Source organism: Aotus nancymaae, unplaced genomic scaffold (assembly GCF_030222135.1).
Source record: "Aotus nancymaae isolate 86718 unplaced genomic scaffold, 86718_ANA_hifiasm-v0.15.2.pri h1tg000067l, whole genome shotgun sequence".
NCBI lineage: Eukaryota > Metazoa > Chordata > Mammalia > Primates > Aotidae > Aotus > Aotus nancymaae.
In genome coordinates this window covers 33,158,328-33,172,945 of record NW_026988482.1, presented here as the reverse complement: position 1 = coordinate 33,172,945, position 14,618 = coordinate 33,158,328, and the positions used below count along the sequence as shown (strand labels likewise).

At 52.1% G+C, this 14,618-nt stretch overlaps 1 protein-coding gene across 7 annotated transcripts in view; it reads left to right on the top strand.

Moving 5' to 3' along the window:
* Nucleotides 1-14,618, top strand: part of FAM3D (FAM3 metabolism regulating signaling molecule D) — a 32,612-nt gene that overhangs the window by 11,071 nt on the left and 6,923 nt on the right. For 2 of the 7 annotated variants that reach the window (XM_021672377.2, XM_021672378.2), the window contains exons 2-8: nt 130-180; nt 1,922-2,047; nt 5,658-5,681; nt 9,039-9,156; nt 10,999-11,057; nt 12,023-12,106; nt 14,515-14,565. In XM_021672377.2, coding sequence (XP_021528052.2) covers nt 168-180; nt 1,922-2,047; nt 5,658-5,681; nt 9,039-9,156; nt 10,999-11,057; nt 12,023-12,106; nt 14,515-14,565 — 475 coding nt within the window. In that variant the 5' untranslated portion in view covers nt 130-167. The remainder of the gene's footprint in view (nt 1-129; nt 181-1,921; nt 2,048-5,657; nt 5,682-9,038; nt 9,157-10,998; nt 11,058-12,022; nt 12,107-14,514; nt 14,566-14,618) is intronic. The other 5 variants (XM_021672379.2, XM_012462824.3, XM_012462827.3 and 2 more) reach the window with 5 other exon arrangements.

Genomic DNA, 14,618 nt, shown 5'->3' with positions numbered 1-14,618 from the left:
GGCAGGTTGTGAGGAACCCAACTGAAAGAATTATGTTCTCCACAGTTACAGGTGCCTGTCCCTCATCTTCAAGCTTGGTCACTTGCAGACCTGATGCCAGTTTCCAATTGGATTTTCTTCTCTCCTTAGGTGAAAGCTGACCCCAAGCCACCCTTCACCTGGACAAGATGAGAGTGTCAGGTAGGCTCTGAAATTGCTTTTGGAGTCATTTTTCTGTCAGCCGTGTCCACCCATCCTGGGCTCACAGTGATTTGGCTGTATCTGTTCTCAAATGGTTAGGCCAGAATTCCAGGAGGAAAGCAATCCGGGGGAGCCTGGAAGAGTAGAAGAGGTGACTTCCTGTCTCTAGGCTGAAGGGCAGGAGGAACATTTGCACAGCGACCCCACCTGGCTGGGATCATTGAGAGTGCCCATCTTGGAAACACTTGGCCTGGTTGGAAATTAAAGACAAAATATTTACCTCAAGGAGGGCTATTCTAGAATTTTTATAGCATAGGCCTGGGCACAAGAAAGGCAAAGGCCTTCTAGTCCACACCCTTATACTGTACCCGCTTTGTATAGATAGGGAAACTGAGGCAGCAAACAGGAAGTGCACCTGCCTCATTTACATTCCAGAACCGCTGTAAGGAGTCAGGGGCACAGGGTTTTGAAGTCAGCTTACTTCTCTGGGTTCAAACCCCACTTTTGACACTTACTAGCCAAGTGACAGTGGGGAAGTGACTACCTCTCAGTTTCCTTATCTGTAAAATGGGAATAATCAATAGTATCCAGCACATAGGATTACTCAGAGAATGAACAGAGATGATGTATTCAAAAGTTGCTCACACACTGCCTGGCACAAAATTGAGTGCTGTGTGAACACGAGCTGATACCCAAGAGGAATTCTGGGTGCCCAGAGCCATGCTGTGCCATTGAAGACCAGGGATACCCACAGAGCTGCATCCCACCCCACAGGACCCAGCGGCTCTTCTCCCCAACCTAAATAGTCAGAGACTAGTTCAAGGCTCTAGAGCGAATTCGGGCTGAGGAGCAGGGGAGATGCTGACAGGAAGGTCAGAGGGAGGGGTGCCACAGCTGGGCCTGTGCCTCGAGGGTCAGAGCAGGATGGGTGGATCTGATTCAGAAAGCAGCAGGGATGTGAAATGGTGCTCACTTTCTGGTCCCTGTAAGGAAAGGGAACCCCAGATGGCTCATCCCCATGTGTGGAGCTATAATCACATGAGGGAATCGGAAAGCATTCTGGCCGTGGGGCAGGGGCCAGGGAGCTGTGGCTTATCTGGAAGTTGCACAGCAAGTCCAGATTGCGGTTATTTGTGGAGGCCTTGAAGGAGAACTGATGGAAACTGTGGGGGGGCAGCCCCACCCCCAAGCCACCCTGGAGGCTGCCTACTTTTGACAACTACAGCATCCCTGCCAAGAAGCTCAGGGGCAAGGGCGTTACCATGTCTGCTCTGTGCCTGAGGGACTCCAACTCAGAGAGTCTGAGCTCCTGCTCAGAGTCACACAGCACTGCCAGCTGCCCTGAGCACTGGCCACAGCCTTCCTGACTCCTGTTCCAGGGATCCCTCTGAGAGTCCTGCCCTCCCACTGCAGTTCTCAGGCCTCCCTTTAAGGGACTAGAGAAAGGTCCAGAGTGCTGGTCTCATTCCTAGACATTCTCTCTCTCTGGAGGGCTAAGTGGAGCCCAGGCAGGTACATTTTTAACTTTGTCTCCCAAGAAACCCACTTGGGGGAATGTTACCACATGACCTGGCAGCACAATCTCACCATCTAACCACTGCACAGATTCACACGTGGTCTTACCACATGGTCCCATGGTCTGGTCCCCAGCATGGATGTGGTCTGAGCCCACAGCATGGGGATCCGGGAAGGACTCACATGTGGCCTTGCAACATGTTCTGGCTCTGTGGTCTGCTGGCAGCAACCCCTCGCTTGGCAGGTGTGCTTCGCGTCCTGGCCCTCATCATTGCCATAGTCACCACTTGGATCATTATTCGAAACTGCATGGGCTTCAGCACGAAAACCATCCGTCTGCCGCGCTGGCTGGGTGAGTGGGGCTCACTGCTGGGGGCAGGAACTGCAGAACAGACCTGGGGGCCAAAGACATATTCTTCCCTCCATCCCTAGGTGACCCAGGACAAGCTGTGCACCTGCCTTTGGGAGCCCAGCCATTGCAGGGAGAGGGGGGATCCCCAGGCTTCCAGGAAGGGTGGAGTCCATGGGGAACAGAGATGCATTGCAAGGCCCTGAGCAACACATGTGCCCACATCAAGGACCACTTTGGAGAGGTGACCACAAGAAGGAAGGAAAGAAAGGAGGAAGGACAGAGGGAGGAAGAACAGAAGGAAGGGAGGTGGTAGGAAAGGAAGAAAGAAAATCATGTATTGAGTGTCTTCACCTGCACCTGCTGCTCCCTCTCCCTGGACTTCTTCATGCAGATCTCCCCACCCACCACCCGCCCTCCCACCTGGCTCCTTCTCAGCCTTTGAGGCTCAGCTAAGGTTGCCCAGCTAAGGTTGCACCCCTTCCTGCTAGCTTAGCTTCTCTCATGTCAGCCTTTTTCCTTCAGAACGCCATCATTATCTGTCATTATCGTTTTTATGTTTTGTTGGTTGTTGCCTGTCCCCACCCCCTAGAATGTAAGCTTCCTGAAGACAAGGATTTTATTTTGTGTGCATCCACCTCTCTAGCACCTGGCACAGAGCAGATGTGTCTCTAGTAAACATTCGATGAGTGGAAAAAAAATAGATGAATGGATGGATAAATGGGTGGGTGGATGGATGGGTGGATGGAGGAATGAGTAGATGGATGGATGGGTAGATGGAGAGATGGATAAATGAATGGATGACTGAAGAATGGCTGCGTGGGTAGGTGGATAGATAAATAGATGGTTGGATGAGTAGATGGGTGGGTAGGTGGAGAAGGGATGAGTGGGTAGATGGATGGGTGGATGGCTAGATGGGTAGATGGTAGGGGGGTGTATGGATGATGGATGGGTGGACAGATGAATGAATGGATGGATGGACAGGTGGAAGGATGCTGGATGCTAGCTGTTTTACATGCATAGTCTCTTTTAACCTGCACAAATACCCCACAGAGTGATCTATGGTGTGGTTGTGGAATGGACTCAAGCACAATCCTTGATGTGGTTTCACGTATGGGCTGAGAAAACAGAAGCTCAGGGAGATTTAAAAACTCAGCCAAGTTCCTCTTGAAGATATTAGAACAAGAATGGGAACTCAGGTCTCCCAGATTCAAATCCTTTCTGATCTAAGGAAGAAGTGAAGGGAAGGGATTTATACCTCTGGATTCACTCCCTTGAAGACCAAGAACCACCTCCACTGACATCATAACAAGCATCAGTATCTATAGTGACCCAGGCCTCTCACAGCTTCCTGAGGCAGCAAGTAAACCAGTTGCTCCATCTTGAACACGGCCCCACAGTGGAGTGTCTGTGATCCCTTACCTTGTTCACTTCTTGCCACGCATGTTCCGCAGCTCATGTTGGGATGATTTATAGGTTTATATAGATGCTTGGTGGCCACCACGTCCCCATACCCAGGTCACTGCTTTTACAAACTAGACAGTAACGTGGCTGCACTAGTGGCTTCAGACGTGAGGGACCCAGGTCAATGTAGGAGGCTCAGGGGTGTCCTCTAGAGAAGAGGGCCCCAGCCCGAGGTGGGAGAGGGCAGTTATTGAAAAGAGACTCCAGTAATCATTTATCTCTCAGAACTCAACTACCTGGGGTTTGGCAAGTCAACACCTCCAACCAACCATCATCAAGTGACTACTGGGTTTTGAACCCTGTATTGGGCTCTGGGGACCCTGAAATGAGGAACACATGGCCCTGCTGATGGTCTGACTCAGAGAAACAAACAGACTTGATTACAGCATGTAGAAAAATGAAAGTGCATTAACATGAGGCAGAGTCTCAAGAAATGTTTACAGTGGCAAGAAATGTAACCAGTGGGAAAGACGGCCAGTAAAAGCTACTTGTGTCTCAGCACTGAGGGGGTAATTTTCATTTACTTCAGAGGTTCCTAACCTGGGCGCACATACCCTTGTTTTATTATTTAATGCACTGATACAGAAGCACATATATTACTACAGCACAAATTCGGTTTTGGGTTTTACTATTGTATTGATATAGAATTGGTTTCCAATCTGTTTTTCTTTATGCATTTAATAACAGTCTGTTGGAGTATAAAGTGATAAGTGTCTCAAGCGAATTGAGAATAATTTTATTCCAAGGGGAGTTCATGGGCTTTTCCAAACCACCAAAGGGATCCATGGCACAGAAACCAGATCAAGAACCCCTGTGCCTGGAAAGTGAGGCAGGGTTCTTTCAGATGAGAGTGACCAACTCAACTCTAACTGGTTTCAACAAAACATGATGTCTTGATGGTCCACTATGGGCATCTCGTGGCTTCAGGTGTGGCTGAATCCAGGAGTCACCCACGAAGGAGACTGGCCCCAGAGCCAGCCTCCTGTCTCTATCCCTCTGCTGTTGCTACTTGACTCCAGCAGGTTAGGGGCTCGTTCCATGGGCAGCTTTCTCTCTAAGGCAGGCACGATGGCTCCTCCCTGATGCTTATCTTCTCCATTGGCTCTTTCTCTTTCTCCCTCTCTCCACCCCCAGCTCTATATCAACATAGGGCAGTGGGGAAGGGGTCGTCTCCAGAGGAATGTAATACTGTGATTGGCCTAGATTAGGTCTCATGCCACTCCTGGGGCCTTGGAGGCAAGGGGTGGGAACATTCCTGGATGGACAGCCCCCGAGGACCAAATGGAAAGTATGTAAGTGTTGGGGGTTCCCCCAAAAAAGGAGAGCTTCTTTCCCTAGCATTTCTGCTTCCTCTGGAGGCCCTGTCCTCCAGGCGTCACTGCTGGCATGGTGGCAGATACAACGTAGAACCACAGAAACAAGTAGGGCATGGAATAAGATGTCAGGAAGTGGCCAAGGGCCCTAGAGCCAGTGCAGAGAGTACTCACTGCAGGCGGTCGGGAAAGAGATGCCCCAATACGGGCCAAACACCCACAGCAGCACAACTCTACCCTTCACTGGGGCCCAGGAGCCAGGCACTGGGCTTGGCCCTCACAGAGTGATCTCACTGGGCCCCATCCATAGCCCTGTGAGGGTGGCTGTGATGGTCTCCATGTGCCATCAAGGAAACTGAGGCCCAGGGAAGTTAAACGTCTCATGAGGCCATATATGAGGAGCTATGGCATAAACTCCAATGGGTCTCAAACAGCCTAGCTTCTTTTTAACCAAGAGTGAGTCATGTGTGTGTCTTGTACATGTGTATGTGTATATATGCACACACGTGTATGTATGTCTGCAGGTCCAGATGTGTGAGTATACTCATGTCTGCATGTGCACATATGTGTGTCTGTATGCATACATGAGTGTCACATATATCTGTGTGCATGTGTATGTGTGTGTATGCATGTACATGTGTGTATCTGTGTATATGTGTGCTGTATGTATGTATATGTGTGTGGAGGGGTGACAGTGGCAAAGGACTTTTAGTTCATTCCAATAGTGCCAATTTAAAGCCCCCGTCTTCCCACTCCCCAGCCCCCAGCCCCCAACCTCCATCCTGCAGGGGTGTCTGAAGTGCTTTCCCTCTAACCAGATTCTGTCTTCTCTCCAGCAGCCTCATCCACCATGGAGACTCGTAAGTATCTGTGCAGCTCCATACCTCCCCCCACCTCATCCACGCACCTCCTGCTCCCATTTGTTCTAGGGCAAGAAGGCCCAGGGCCCCTGCTCTGAGCCCTGCAGGTCCCAGAGAAACCTGGGCTTCAAGATTCTTCCCGATCCTATCCTCCCATGGCCGAATGGTGCCTTCTGAAACCCCTAAGCCCTGTGGCAGGGTTGGCCTCCTCTCAGCCATTTGGACTGTAGGGACACAGTTCAACTCTGCCCCTTCTCCAGTCCCCCTGCTGCAGTCTGGACAGCACCCTGCACCTGCCTCCCCTCTCTAACAACCCCACACAGCTGGGAGCCCAAGGGCCAGGTCAGTGCTCCCTAACCCTATTGCAGTGACCCCAGACTTGTTTCAGGGTTCCTGCAACAAAGTGCCAGAGACCATGTCAGGAACTACAGGAACTCCAGAGACAAACAGAAGTGGATGCTGATTGTCTGTTGGGGTAGAAATGCCAGACTTGCCAAGAGAAGTGGAGAAAGGGCTCTGGGTTCCAGGAGGGGCACCCTCTTCCAATGGGCAGATCAGGGTAGGTGGTGACCTCTCTGCAAAGGCCTAGAGGCAAGAACGCTCCAGTGAAGGCCTTGACTAGAGAGTCAGGGACAGGGAAGCAGAAGGAGAGCTATGATGATGGCAACAGTAATGATGATTGGGTACCTGTTGTTTGCCAGACACCGGATTCAGAACATCACAAGCATCCCATGCAATCCTACATACAACCCTATGTTGGTGCTATAATTAGCCCCTTTTATAGGTAAAGAAACTAAGGCACCAACCAGCGAAATCTCTTGGCCAAGATCACAGTTCAGAAGTGGACACAGAGTGTCACAGCATCTTGTTGCTATCAAACACTTAGACATCACCTGCTGGGGGGATGGCAAATTCAAGCACACATGCTGCCTTCCACCCTGTCTGCTCCCATGGCAGACATCACCAATCAATCCCAGCATTCTTTCCCTCCAACCCCATAGGCAGCTGTGAGAGCTTTATCGTTAAGTCTTTAACAGGAGGTCCACATTGACATTTAAGAGGAAAGCTGTATGACAACCCTGATCTAAACCAACTCCCTGATTTCACAGTTGGCAAACATAAAGGGAGCAATTCCTGCCAAGCCACAGAGCAGATAAATGAAAGAGCAGCCTATTTCCTGAATGCACTGCTGCCCCAGTGCTCTTGGTAGCACACCAGCTCCATGCCCTGAGCAACAGCACAAGGGTTCCCAGGGGGGTCAGGCCTCAGGGACTGAGGCAGCTGATGGGAGCAGCCTTCTAAGCCAGAACCCAGAGAGCAACCTCCTGCCTCCCAGAGGCTGAGGCCCCCTTGGCCTCATCTCCCTTCATCTAGCAGCGTGACTATGAAGGCTAGATGGTCAGAAAATCAATTCCAGAAAAGCCTGCTTAAACCAGCCTGTTGACATCGGGTTTATCAGACTTAGCTGCAACTGATTAGGCTCTGGGCAAACTCCAGAAGTGGTCCCCAGGACTGGGAATGATCTCCGTGCATAGGTGAGACCCTCTGGCTGAAAGGCACATGTGGATGGAGGTGGCGCCCCAAGGCTGTAGGAGACCAGGAGCCATGCCCTGGCTTCCTTCCCCAGCATTGCTCCTCAGCCAGTCCCATAGGTGGGGGTGAGCCCCTTCACAGGGATCCTGCCCAGAAGGAGGAGAAGGGGAGCTGGTCCACTCCCAGCCCAGCCCTCTCTCCCCTAAGCCACAGGCTTAGATGCCCACTCTCTCCTGAACAGTCCTTCACAGATGCCTCTGCCCCTGCCCGCTCTCTGAATGACAATGTTGTGGTTTGAGGTGGTCCCACCCATCAGGTGTATGTGCTGAAACGAGGAAGGGGGAGCCCGGGACAGGCATTTCCTCTCAGATCCTCAGGGCTGCCTGTTCAGCAGAGAGAACCCAAGCCAGCAGGGTTCCCTGGTGTGGGCTGCATTTGCTCCTGGAAAGGGCACATTTACCTATTCAAAGGTGCTTGCCAAGCCTGGCACCAGTGGGTTGTGCCCCTCCAGTAAACCAGGGGGGGCCCTGGAAACCACATGGTCCCTTCCAGCCTCAGGCACATCCTGGCCCAAATGCTGTACATGTTATGCATGAAGACTATCCAGTGCCTCCTATGTGCCAGGCACAGGAGTTATCAGGATGAGTCAACAAGACAATAAACATAAGATCCTGGCCCCAGTGCCCTGCATGCAGCAAGGCCTTGGCGTGTGCGAGCTTCCTTAAGGAGCCTGAAGCTTTGCTCCAAAGCACACGCTGGCAGACCTTGGCCAGACGCCTGGCATAGGGGCTGGGGAGGGAAAGGCTGCCCAACCCCCGCTTTCCCTTTGCAGGTAAGCATGCTCCAAATCCATGTTTACCCAATCCTCCCAAATGCTGCCTTCCAAACTGTCAGCTGGTGCTAAAAAGCACACATTAGGATGAATTAGAACGTGCCAGGCTGCAAGTGCGATGTCGTCCCCTCTCTCAAAGAGCACGTTGAGGGCTCAGCTGCCCAGCCACATCTTGAGGTCCCACCAGCATCTCCCCTAGTCACGGACGTCCCCAGTTTGCCCTGTGAAGGCTGCATGGAGAAGATACAGGTCTTAGAAACAGGCAACATCACCAGAGGTGTCATTTACTGCGTGTCCAGTGGGCTCCCAACACCGTGCTAAGCTCCCAGTGGGAGAACCAGAACCACCTGCCTGTTCTCTGTTGTGTCCCAGCATCAGGCACATAGTAGATCCTCAGGAAATGAGCGATACATGAATGAATGATAAGAAGAATAGCCAGCATGTACTGAGCATTAAACCACACTCATGTATTCCTCACAAGAACCCAGTTGGGGAGGCACCACAGACGTTCCATTTTGCAGAAAAGATGAGGTGCAAGGAGGTTGAGGACTTGCCCAAGGGAACGTGGCTAGAGAAATATGCTCCAACCCACCCCATCAGGGCCCCTGGGAGTTCTCAACAGGGGGCTCTGGGGACTCAGAAGGCTGCCGTGGCCCAAATGAGAGGTTTTCAGGAGAGTCCCTTCGTCATGGTGACTCAGGTTTACTCTGTTTACATTTACCCAGGGTGCTCTGCTGGGGCTGGAGCTATGATGAGAAGCCCAAAAATTAATTCTGGGCTTGTTCTGTGTGCTCTGGTGGGGGCCGTTGGGGGCACCATGGAGCATAGAAAGGCACATCTCCCAGACTTTGCAGTCAGCGAAGGCTCCCTGAGAAAGAGGCTCTGAGCTTCGTTCCAAGCTGCTCCCTGGCCCTAGCCCTGGCCCTCCCTTCTTCCTCCCCCAAGCACCTCCTGAGCTGCTGCCCACCAAGGCTGGTCTGTTTCCTCCCCAGAAGTCATGAAGCACAAATGTGGCCTTATCAAGCCCTGCCCAGCCAACCACTTTGCGTTTAAAATCGGCAGCGGGGCTGCCAACGTCGTGGGCCCTACTATGTGCTTTGAAAACCACATGTAAGTACCTGAGGGGAAACTATGTTTATTTTATTTTACTATATTCTTTTATTTATTCATTAAAAAAATTCTGAGGCTGCAGGAGCTGGCCTGTGAGACCAGCCCACAGCTTCCCTTTTACTCTGGGTGTGTGAGTCACAAATAACAATAATTCAAACAGCTCCCGCATCTGTCAGCACCTTGCCAAGTGCTTCACAGTATTTCTCATTCACTCCCCCAACATCCTGGGAGGTGGGGCTATTACCCCTATTGTAAAGATGAGGGCAGTGGGGTGCAGACAGGGTCACCTGTCCAGTGGCAGGGCCAGGATTTGACCTCAGGTCTAACAGCCAAGTTGCTGGGCTTCCCATGAAAGGAGATGCCTGCAAAGAAGGTTCAAGATCCTGACCCAGGCATCAAAAAACCCAGACATAGCAGGCACCAGGGCTTCTACCCCAGTACAGGAGAAAGGCTGTGTACCCATCACCCAACTTAGATAGTAAAGGCCCCAGGACACCAAGTGCATCCTATGAAAGAACTCAGAGATGGGTGTTTAAGCCAGGATTCTGAACCTAACCACCATTTGTTTAGGGAAAACAAGGAACTGATGGGTTCACATACCTAAAAGACCAGAGGTGGTAGGCAGGCTTCAGGACCAGCTGGATCCAGGGATTCAAACCATGTCATCAGGGCTGTCTCTCACCCCATCTTTAGCTCTACCATCCATTGTCTAACAGCTTTACTTTCTTTTCTACTTGCAAGGGATTTCTCCATGTGGTTAAGGAGAGAGACCACCAGCTGGTTTGACATATTAGCCCAGCCTAGCACCCTAATGGGAAAAGAGCCTTCCTGTCTAAATTATCCCTGCAAAAGTCCCAAGCCTGTGTTTCACTGACTGGCCAGGTTCACATGACCATGCCTAGCCCAGTGTATTAGTCTGGTTTCACACTGCTGATAAAGACCCAAGACTAGGTAATTTAAACAGGAAAAAGAATTTAGTGGACTCACAGTTCCACGTGGCTGGGGAAGCCTCACAATCATGGTGGAAGGCAAAGAAGGAGCAAGTCACATCTTACATGGATGGCAGCAGGCAAGAGAGAACTTGTGCAGGGGAACGCCTCTTTATAAAACCATCAAATCTCATGAGACTTACTACCACAAGAACAGCATGGGAAAGACCTGCCCCCATGATTCAATTACCTCCCACCAGGTCCCTCACACAACATGTGGGAATTCAAGATGAGATTTGGGTGGGGACACAGCCACACCATATCAGCCAGTAATTGTAGCTGGGGACATAGGATGCTCTGCTTGTCCAAGCCTGGGAGAGAGAGGTCAATCCCAGGAACCACCTGGCCTGTGTGTAGAGAAAGACAGTTCTCCTGCGGCACACCTGTAGACAGGGGTGTGGATGCTGGGCCAGCAGGAACACAGATAAGCCACATGGGGACTGACACCCCAGGGTGGCAGCAACCTTCAGGGTTCGGCCTCTTCCCAGATAAGCCACATGGGGACTGACACCCCAGGGTGGCAGCAACCTTCAGGGTTCGGCCTCTTCCCAGCAGCCAGGCCTCACAGCCTGGGGGTGGGCTGGCCCCGCCTCCAACACCTCAGAGGCTCAGGCAGGAACCTCGCCTTTTCTCTGAGAAGGCTGTTCTGGTCCGACACGCCTTGAGAAACTCTTCAGAGAATCCAGCCCACCACTAGTTTTCAAGAGAAAACAGATGGCCCCAGTTATTCTATGTGTTTCCCGATGCTTCTGCATTGCTTTTGTGGGCCCTCTCTGAGTTCCCTGGTCGGGACAGCAGAGTGTTCATTCCACGCTCAGGAATGAGTGTCATATTTCTTCTTCGTTGTCTTCAGGATCATGAGTCCTGTGAAAAACAACGTGGGCAGAGGCCTGAACATCGCCCTGGTTAACGGTGAGTTGCAGATCCATCCCCGCAACAGTTCCCACCCAGCGCTGGGGAGGGTAGGGGTAGCGGCATGTTCATTCAACCAACAGTGGCTGAGCTCCTACTTCGTGGCAGGTAGAGCTCAGGACGGTGGGGGCGTGGCTGGCCTGGGGGAACAGAAGGTCTCAAAGATCTGCAACACTGTAGAACCTCAGTGCTAGCCAGGCGCCTGCCACATGCTCTTAGCTCAGGAGGACACCGTTCTGGTATGGAACATGAATGAAACATGACCCCCTCCTCAAAGCCACCCCACTCAAACCAATACACACGAGGACGCGGGGACAACCAATGACAGTGCAAGATCGCGTGCTGAGTATACACTTTCATTCATTCATTCATTCAATGAATGCAGGCAGCAGCGACTGTGGGCCAGGCCCTGTACAGGACACTGGAGTCAGCCGTGAACTAGAAAGACAGGCCCTGGCTTCACAACCCCTGTAGGTATCTATGAAGCTCACAAACAATCTCAATGTAGTGAGCCTCTCTGATAGGAGCCAGAAGCACAGCTACGGGAATGCAGAGCAAGGGACGGACCCAGGGTAGCTCAGAGGAGGCTTCCAGTGGTAAGCGATGGCCAGCTAAGGGCTGAAAGATTGTAGGCGCTGGCCAGGAGAAAACCAGGGAAGGCTCCTTCCAGGCAGAGGCAGCACAGTGCAGGGAGGAGGAAGGGAGAGGGAGGGAGAGAGGTTTGCAGGGCAACATGGAGAGGCGAGGCTGGGGAGAACAGAAGGCCAGAGGATAAGGAGCTAGCAACCCTGCTAAGAAGTGTGACTGGAAGCCGAGAGCAGTAGTGAGCCATGGAACAGCTTTGAGCAGGGCATGAGGGGCCAACCCTGCATTCCAGAATCCTTCCTCCAGCTTGGAGTAGCGGGGCTGGAGGCAGGGCGACCACAAGGGAATTCATGGCCTTGATAACCCAGCATCTCCTGCAGGACACACATTTGCACAGGAGGCCAGAGGGCCGCCAAGCCTGAAGGAGGGATACGTTTCAGGAGGGAGTGGACTTACAGGGTCAGGTAAGGACCAGGTGGTGTGGCCCCAGTCAAGACCTCCTCTCGGCCTCTGTTCTTAGAAAACAAGGGCCATTCCCTGGCTGTAAGGGCCACTTCTGGGACCAAGGTCAGGGCAGCTCGGGGAAGAGGTGTAAGGGATGCTCAGGAAGAAACCTGTTGGTTTACTGTGTGGCAGGACCGCATAAGCACACTTAGGAACGGACAGAGTAGGATAGGAGCCCCAGCCTTGCCAGCCCCAAGGCCCTGCGCTTTGCTCCAGAGGAAACCTTTGCCCACTCTGCCAAGAAACCCTGCTGGATTGGGGAGAAGCTGAGGCCTGGAGCAGTGATGGGGCTATCCTGAACAGACGGGAGTCAGCGGACTGCCCTGGCCAGCTTCCTAGGAGCCCGGGAAGGGCCGGGGCAGGGAGAAGCAGGAAGGCTGAGTGGAGCTGTCCCTCTGCAGTTTTGAGGATGGCCCAGGCCTGTTCCACTCCAGCCTCAGCAAAGTGGCTACAGGGATGGTAGCTCCCTCCTGCAGGGAGGGCATGCCCAGGCTGGTCTTTTGTGTCTGTGCGAGACCCCAGAAGACTGTAGGAGCCTCAGCTTACATCAACACTCCCACCCATCTGCCCTCACCCCACAGTGGAAGTGGGAAGGAAGTGGCTCAGGCTGCAGCTGACCTGGATGAAACCTGCTGAGTGTCTCCCCTAAATGGGCCCCACCTGAGAAAAGCTTTTCAAATATTCTCCAGTGAGACGGCCCCAGACTAGACCTCTTTCCCTGCCTCTCACAAAGCCAAAAGGATAAAAATGACCATCAATGGCAATAAGCACTAGCATTTATTGGGCACTTACTGTGCTTGTTCACTTAACCCCATCACTGTGCCAGGATGGAGCTATGCTCAATATCCCCATTTCCCAGGTAAGAAACCGAGGCCCAAAGAGGTTAAGCAGGCTGGGCTCTTTGCAGTGGCTCATGCCAGTAATCCCAGCACTTTGAGAGGCGGAGGTGGGCGGATTGCTTGAGCTCAGGAGTTCAAAACCAGCCTGAGTAAAGATGAACCCCCCAACCTGCCTCCTTCTCTACAAAAAATTTTAAAAATTATCTGGGTGTGGTGGTGCACACCTGTAGTCCCAGCTACTCAGGAGGTGGAAGTGGGAGGATCGCTTGAGCCTGAGAGGTTGAGGCTGTAGTGAGCCAAGCTTACACCACTGCACTCCAGCCTGGGCAACAGAAAGACCCTGTCTCAAAAAGACAAAAGGTTAAGCAAGGTCTCACAGCCTAGAAAACCACCTACATTTGAACCTGGATTGAGTTAACTCCAGGTCTTAGTCATTCAGCTGAACTACCTCCCTAGACTAGAAACGTCTCAACCATGTATACAGCACCAACTGTATCATACGTGCTGTGTATGCCAGCTGTGGGGAAGCCCAACAAATCACGTCAGGGGCTCAGGGTCCTCATCTGCATGACCCAGAACAACACAAGGATTGCTAAGGGTCCAGTAGTCTTTAGTCTTTAGTGGACAGAGATTCCTCAGGATCTTCAAGCTGTGCTGGCTGCTACCCCCACTCCCACCACGCTCCAATTGCAGAAACACTCACAAGCGCACGCGATCATAAGAGCAGCTTCATGCGTTCATAGACTCCTTCCACGGCCCCCAGATAAAGCGTTCCGTGGACGCTCCGTGGCTCCCTAGAATCCTGGAGGGGCTGCTAGGCGAGCCTGCCCGCCTGGACAGCGCCACTCCCCGGGCCCGGGCCCCACCCTCCTCCGGAAGCCTCGGAGCTGCCATCCCCTCTACAACACCGCCATCTAGTGACGGATAGCGCGAACTACAACGATCCTCCAGAAGACCCAGTTCCCTGGAGGGCTTGGCCTTCTGCCGCCTCCTCCCACAAAACTCACCAACGCAATCCAGGTTACTGGACCCTGCGAAACTGAAAACTGCTTAGCCCAACACAAATCCCTTTGCCTTCAAGAGTTAGAGGACTCCAGTTGTAGATTTTCTATTTAGGTGGGAATAATGATGACTATTGTCATTTTGATTTTGATTTTGCAACTAAAATTCATCTTGTATGACTACTATTAATATTTTAAATGTATCTCATTTTGTTCTCACAACCCATTGTATAGATGCAAAAATTGAGGTCGAAATGCTAAGTCCTGCGTTAGGAAGTGGCAGGACAGAACACAGACTCAGACTGGGTAGACTCAATTCGATTCCAGAGACACCCTCAGCCATTACGTTCTTGAACCTCTCAGATGAGCCCACCCATCCCTGGGCACCTACTTGAGTCCTGCATGCGCTCTGTAGGACCTGATTTCATTAGATTCTTATTCTGTTTTTGGATCTTAGACTACAGATTAGCCATTTTCAGCAGAAGGACACATGTTACAGGGGATAATTGTTCTCCTCTTAACCCCTAGGAACCACGGGAGCGGTGCTGAGTCAGAGCGCATTTGACATGTACTCTGGAGGTAGGCGCCTCTGCTGACACTGACGTCACGGGGGGGGTGCAGTGCAGAGGGCT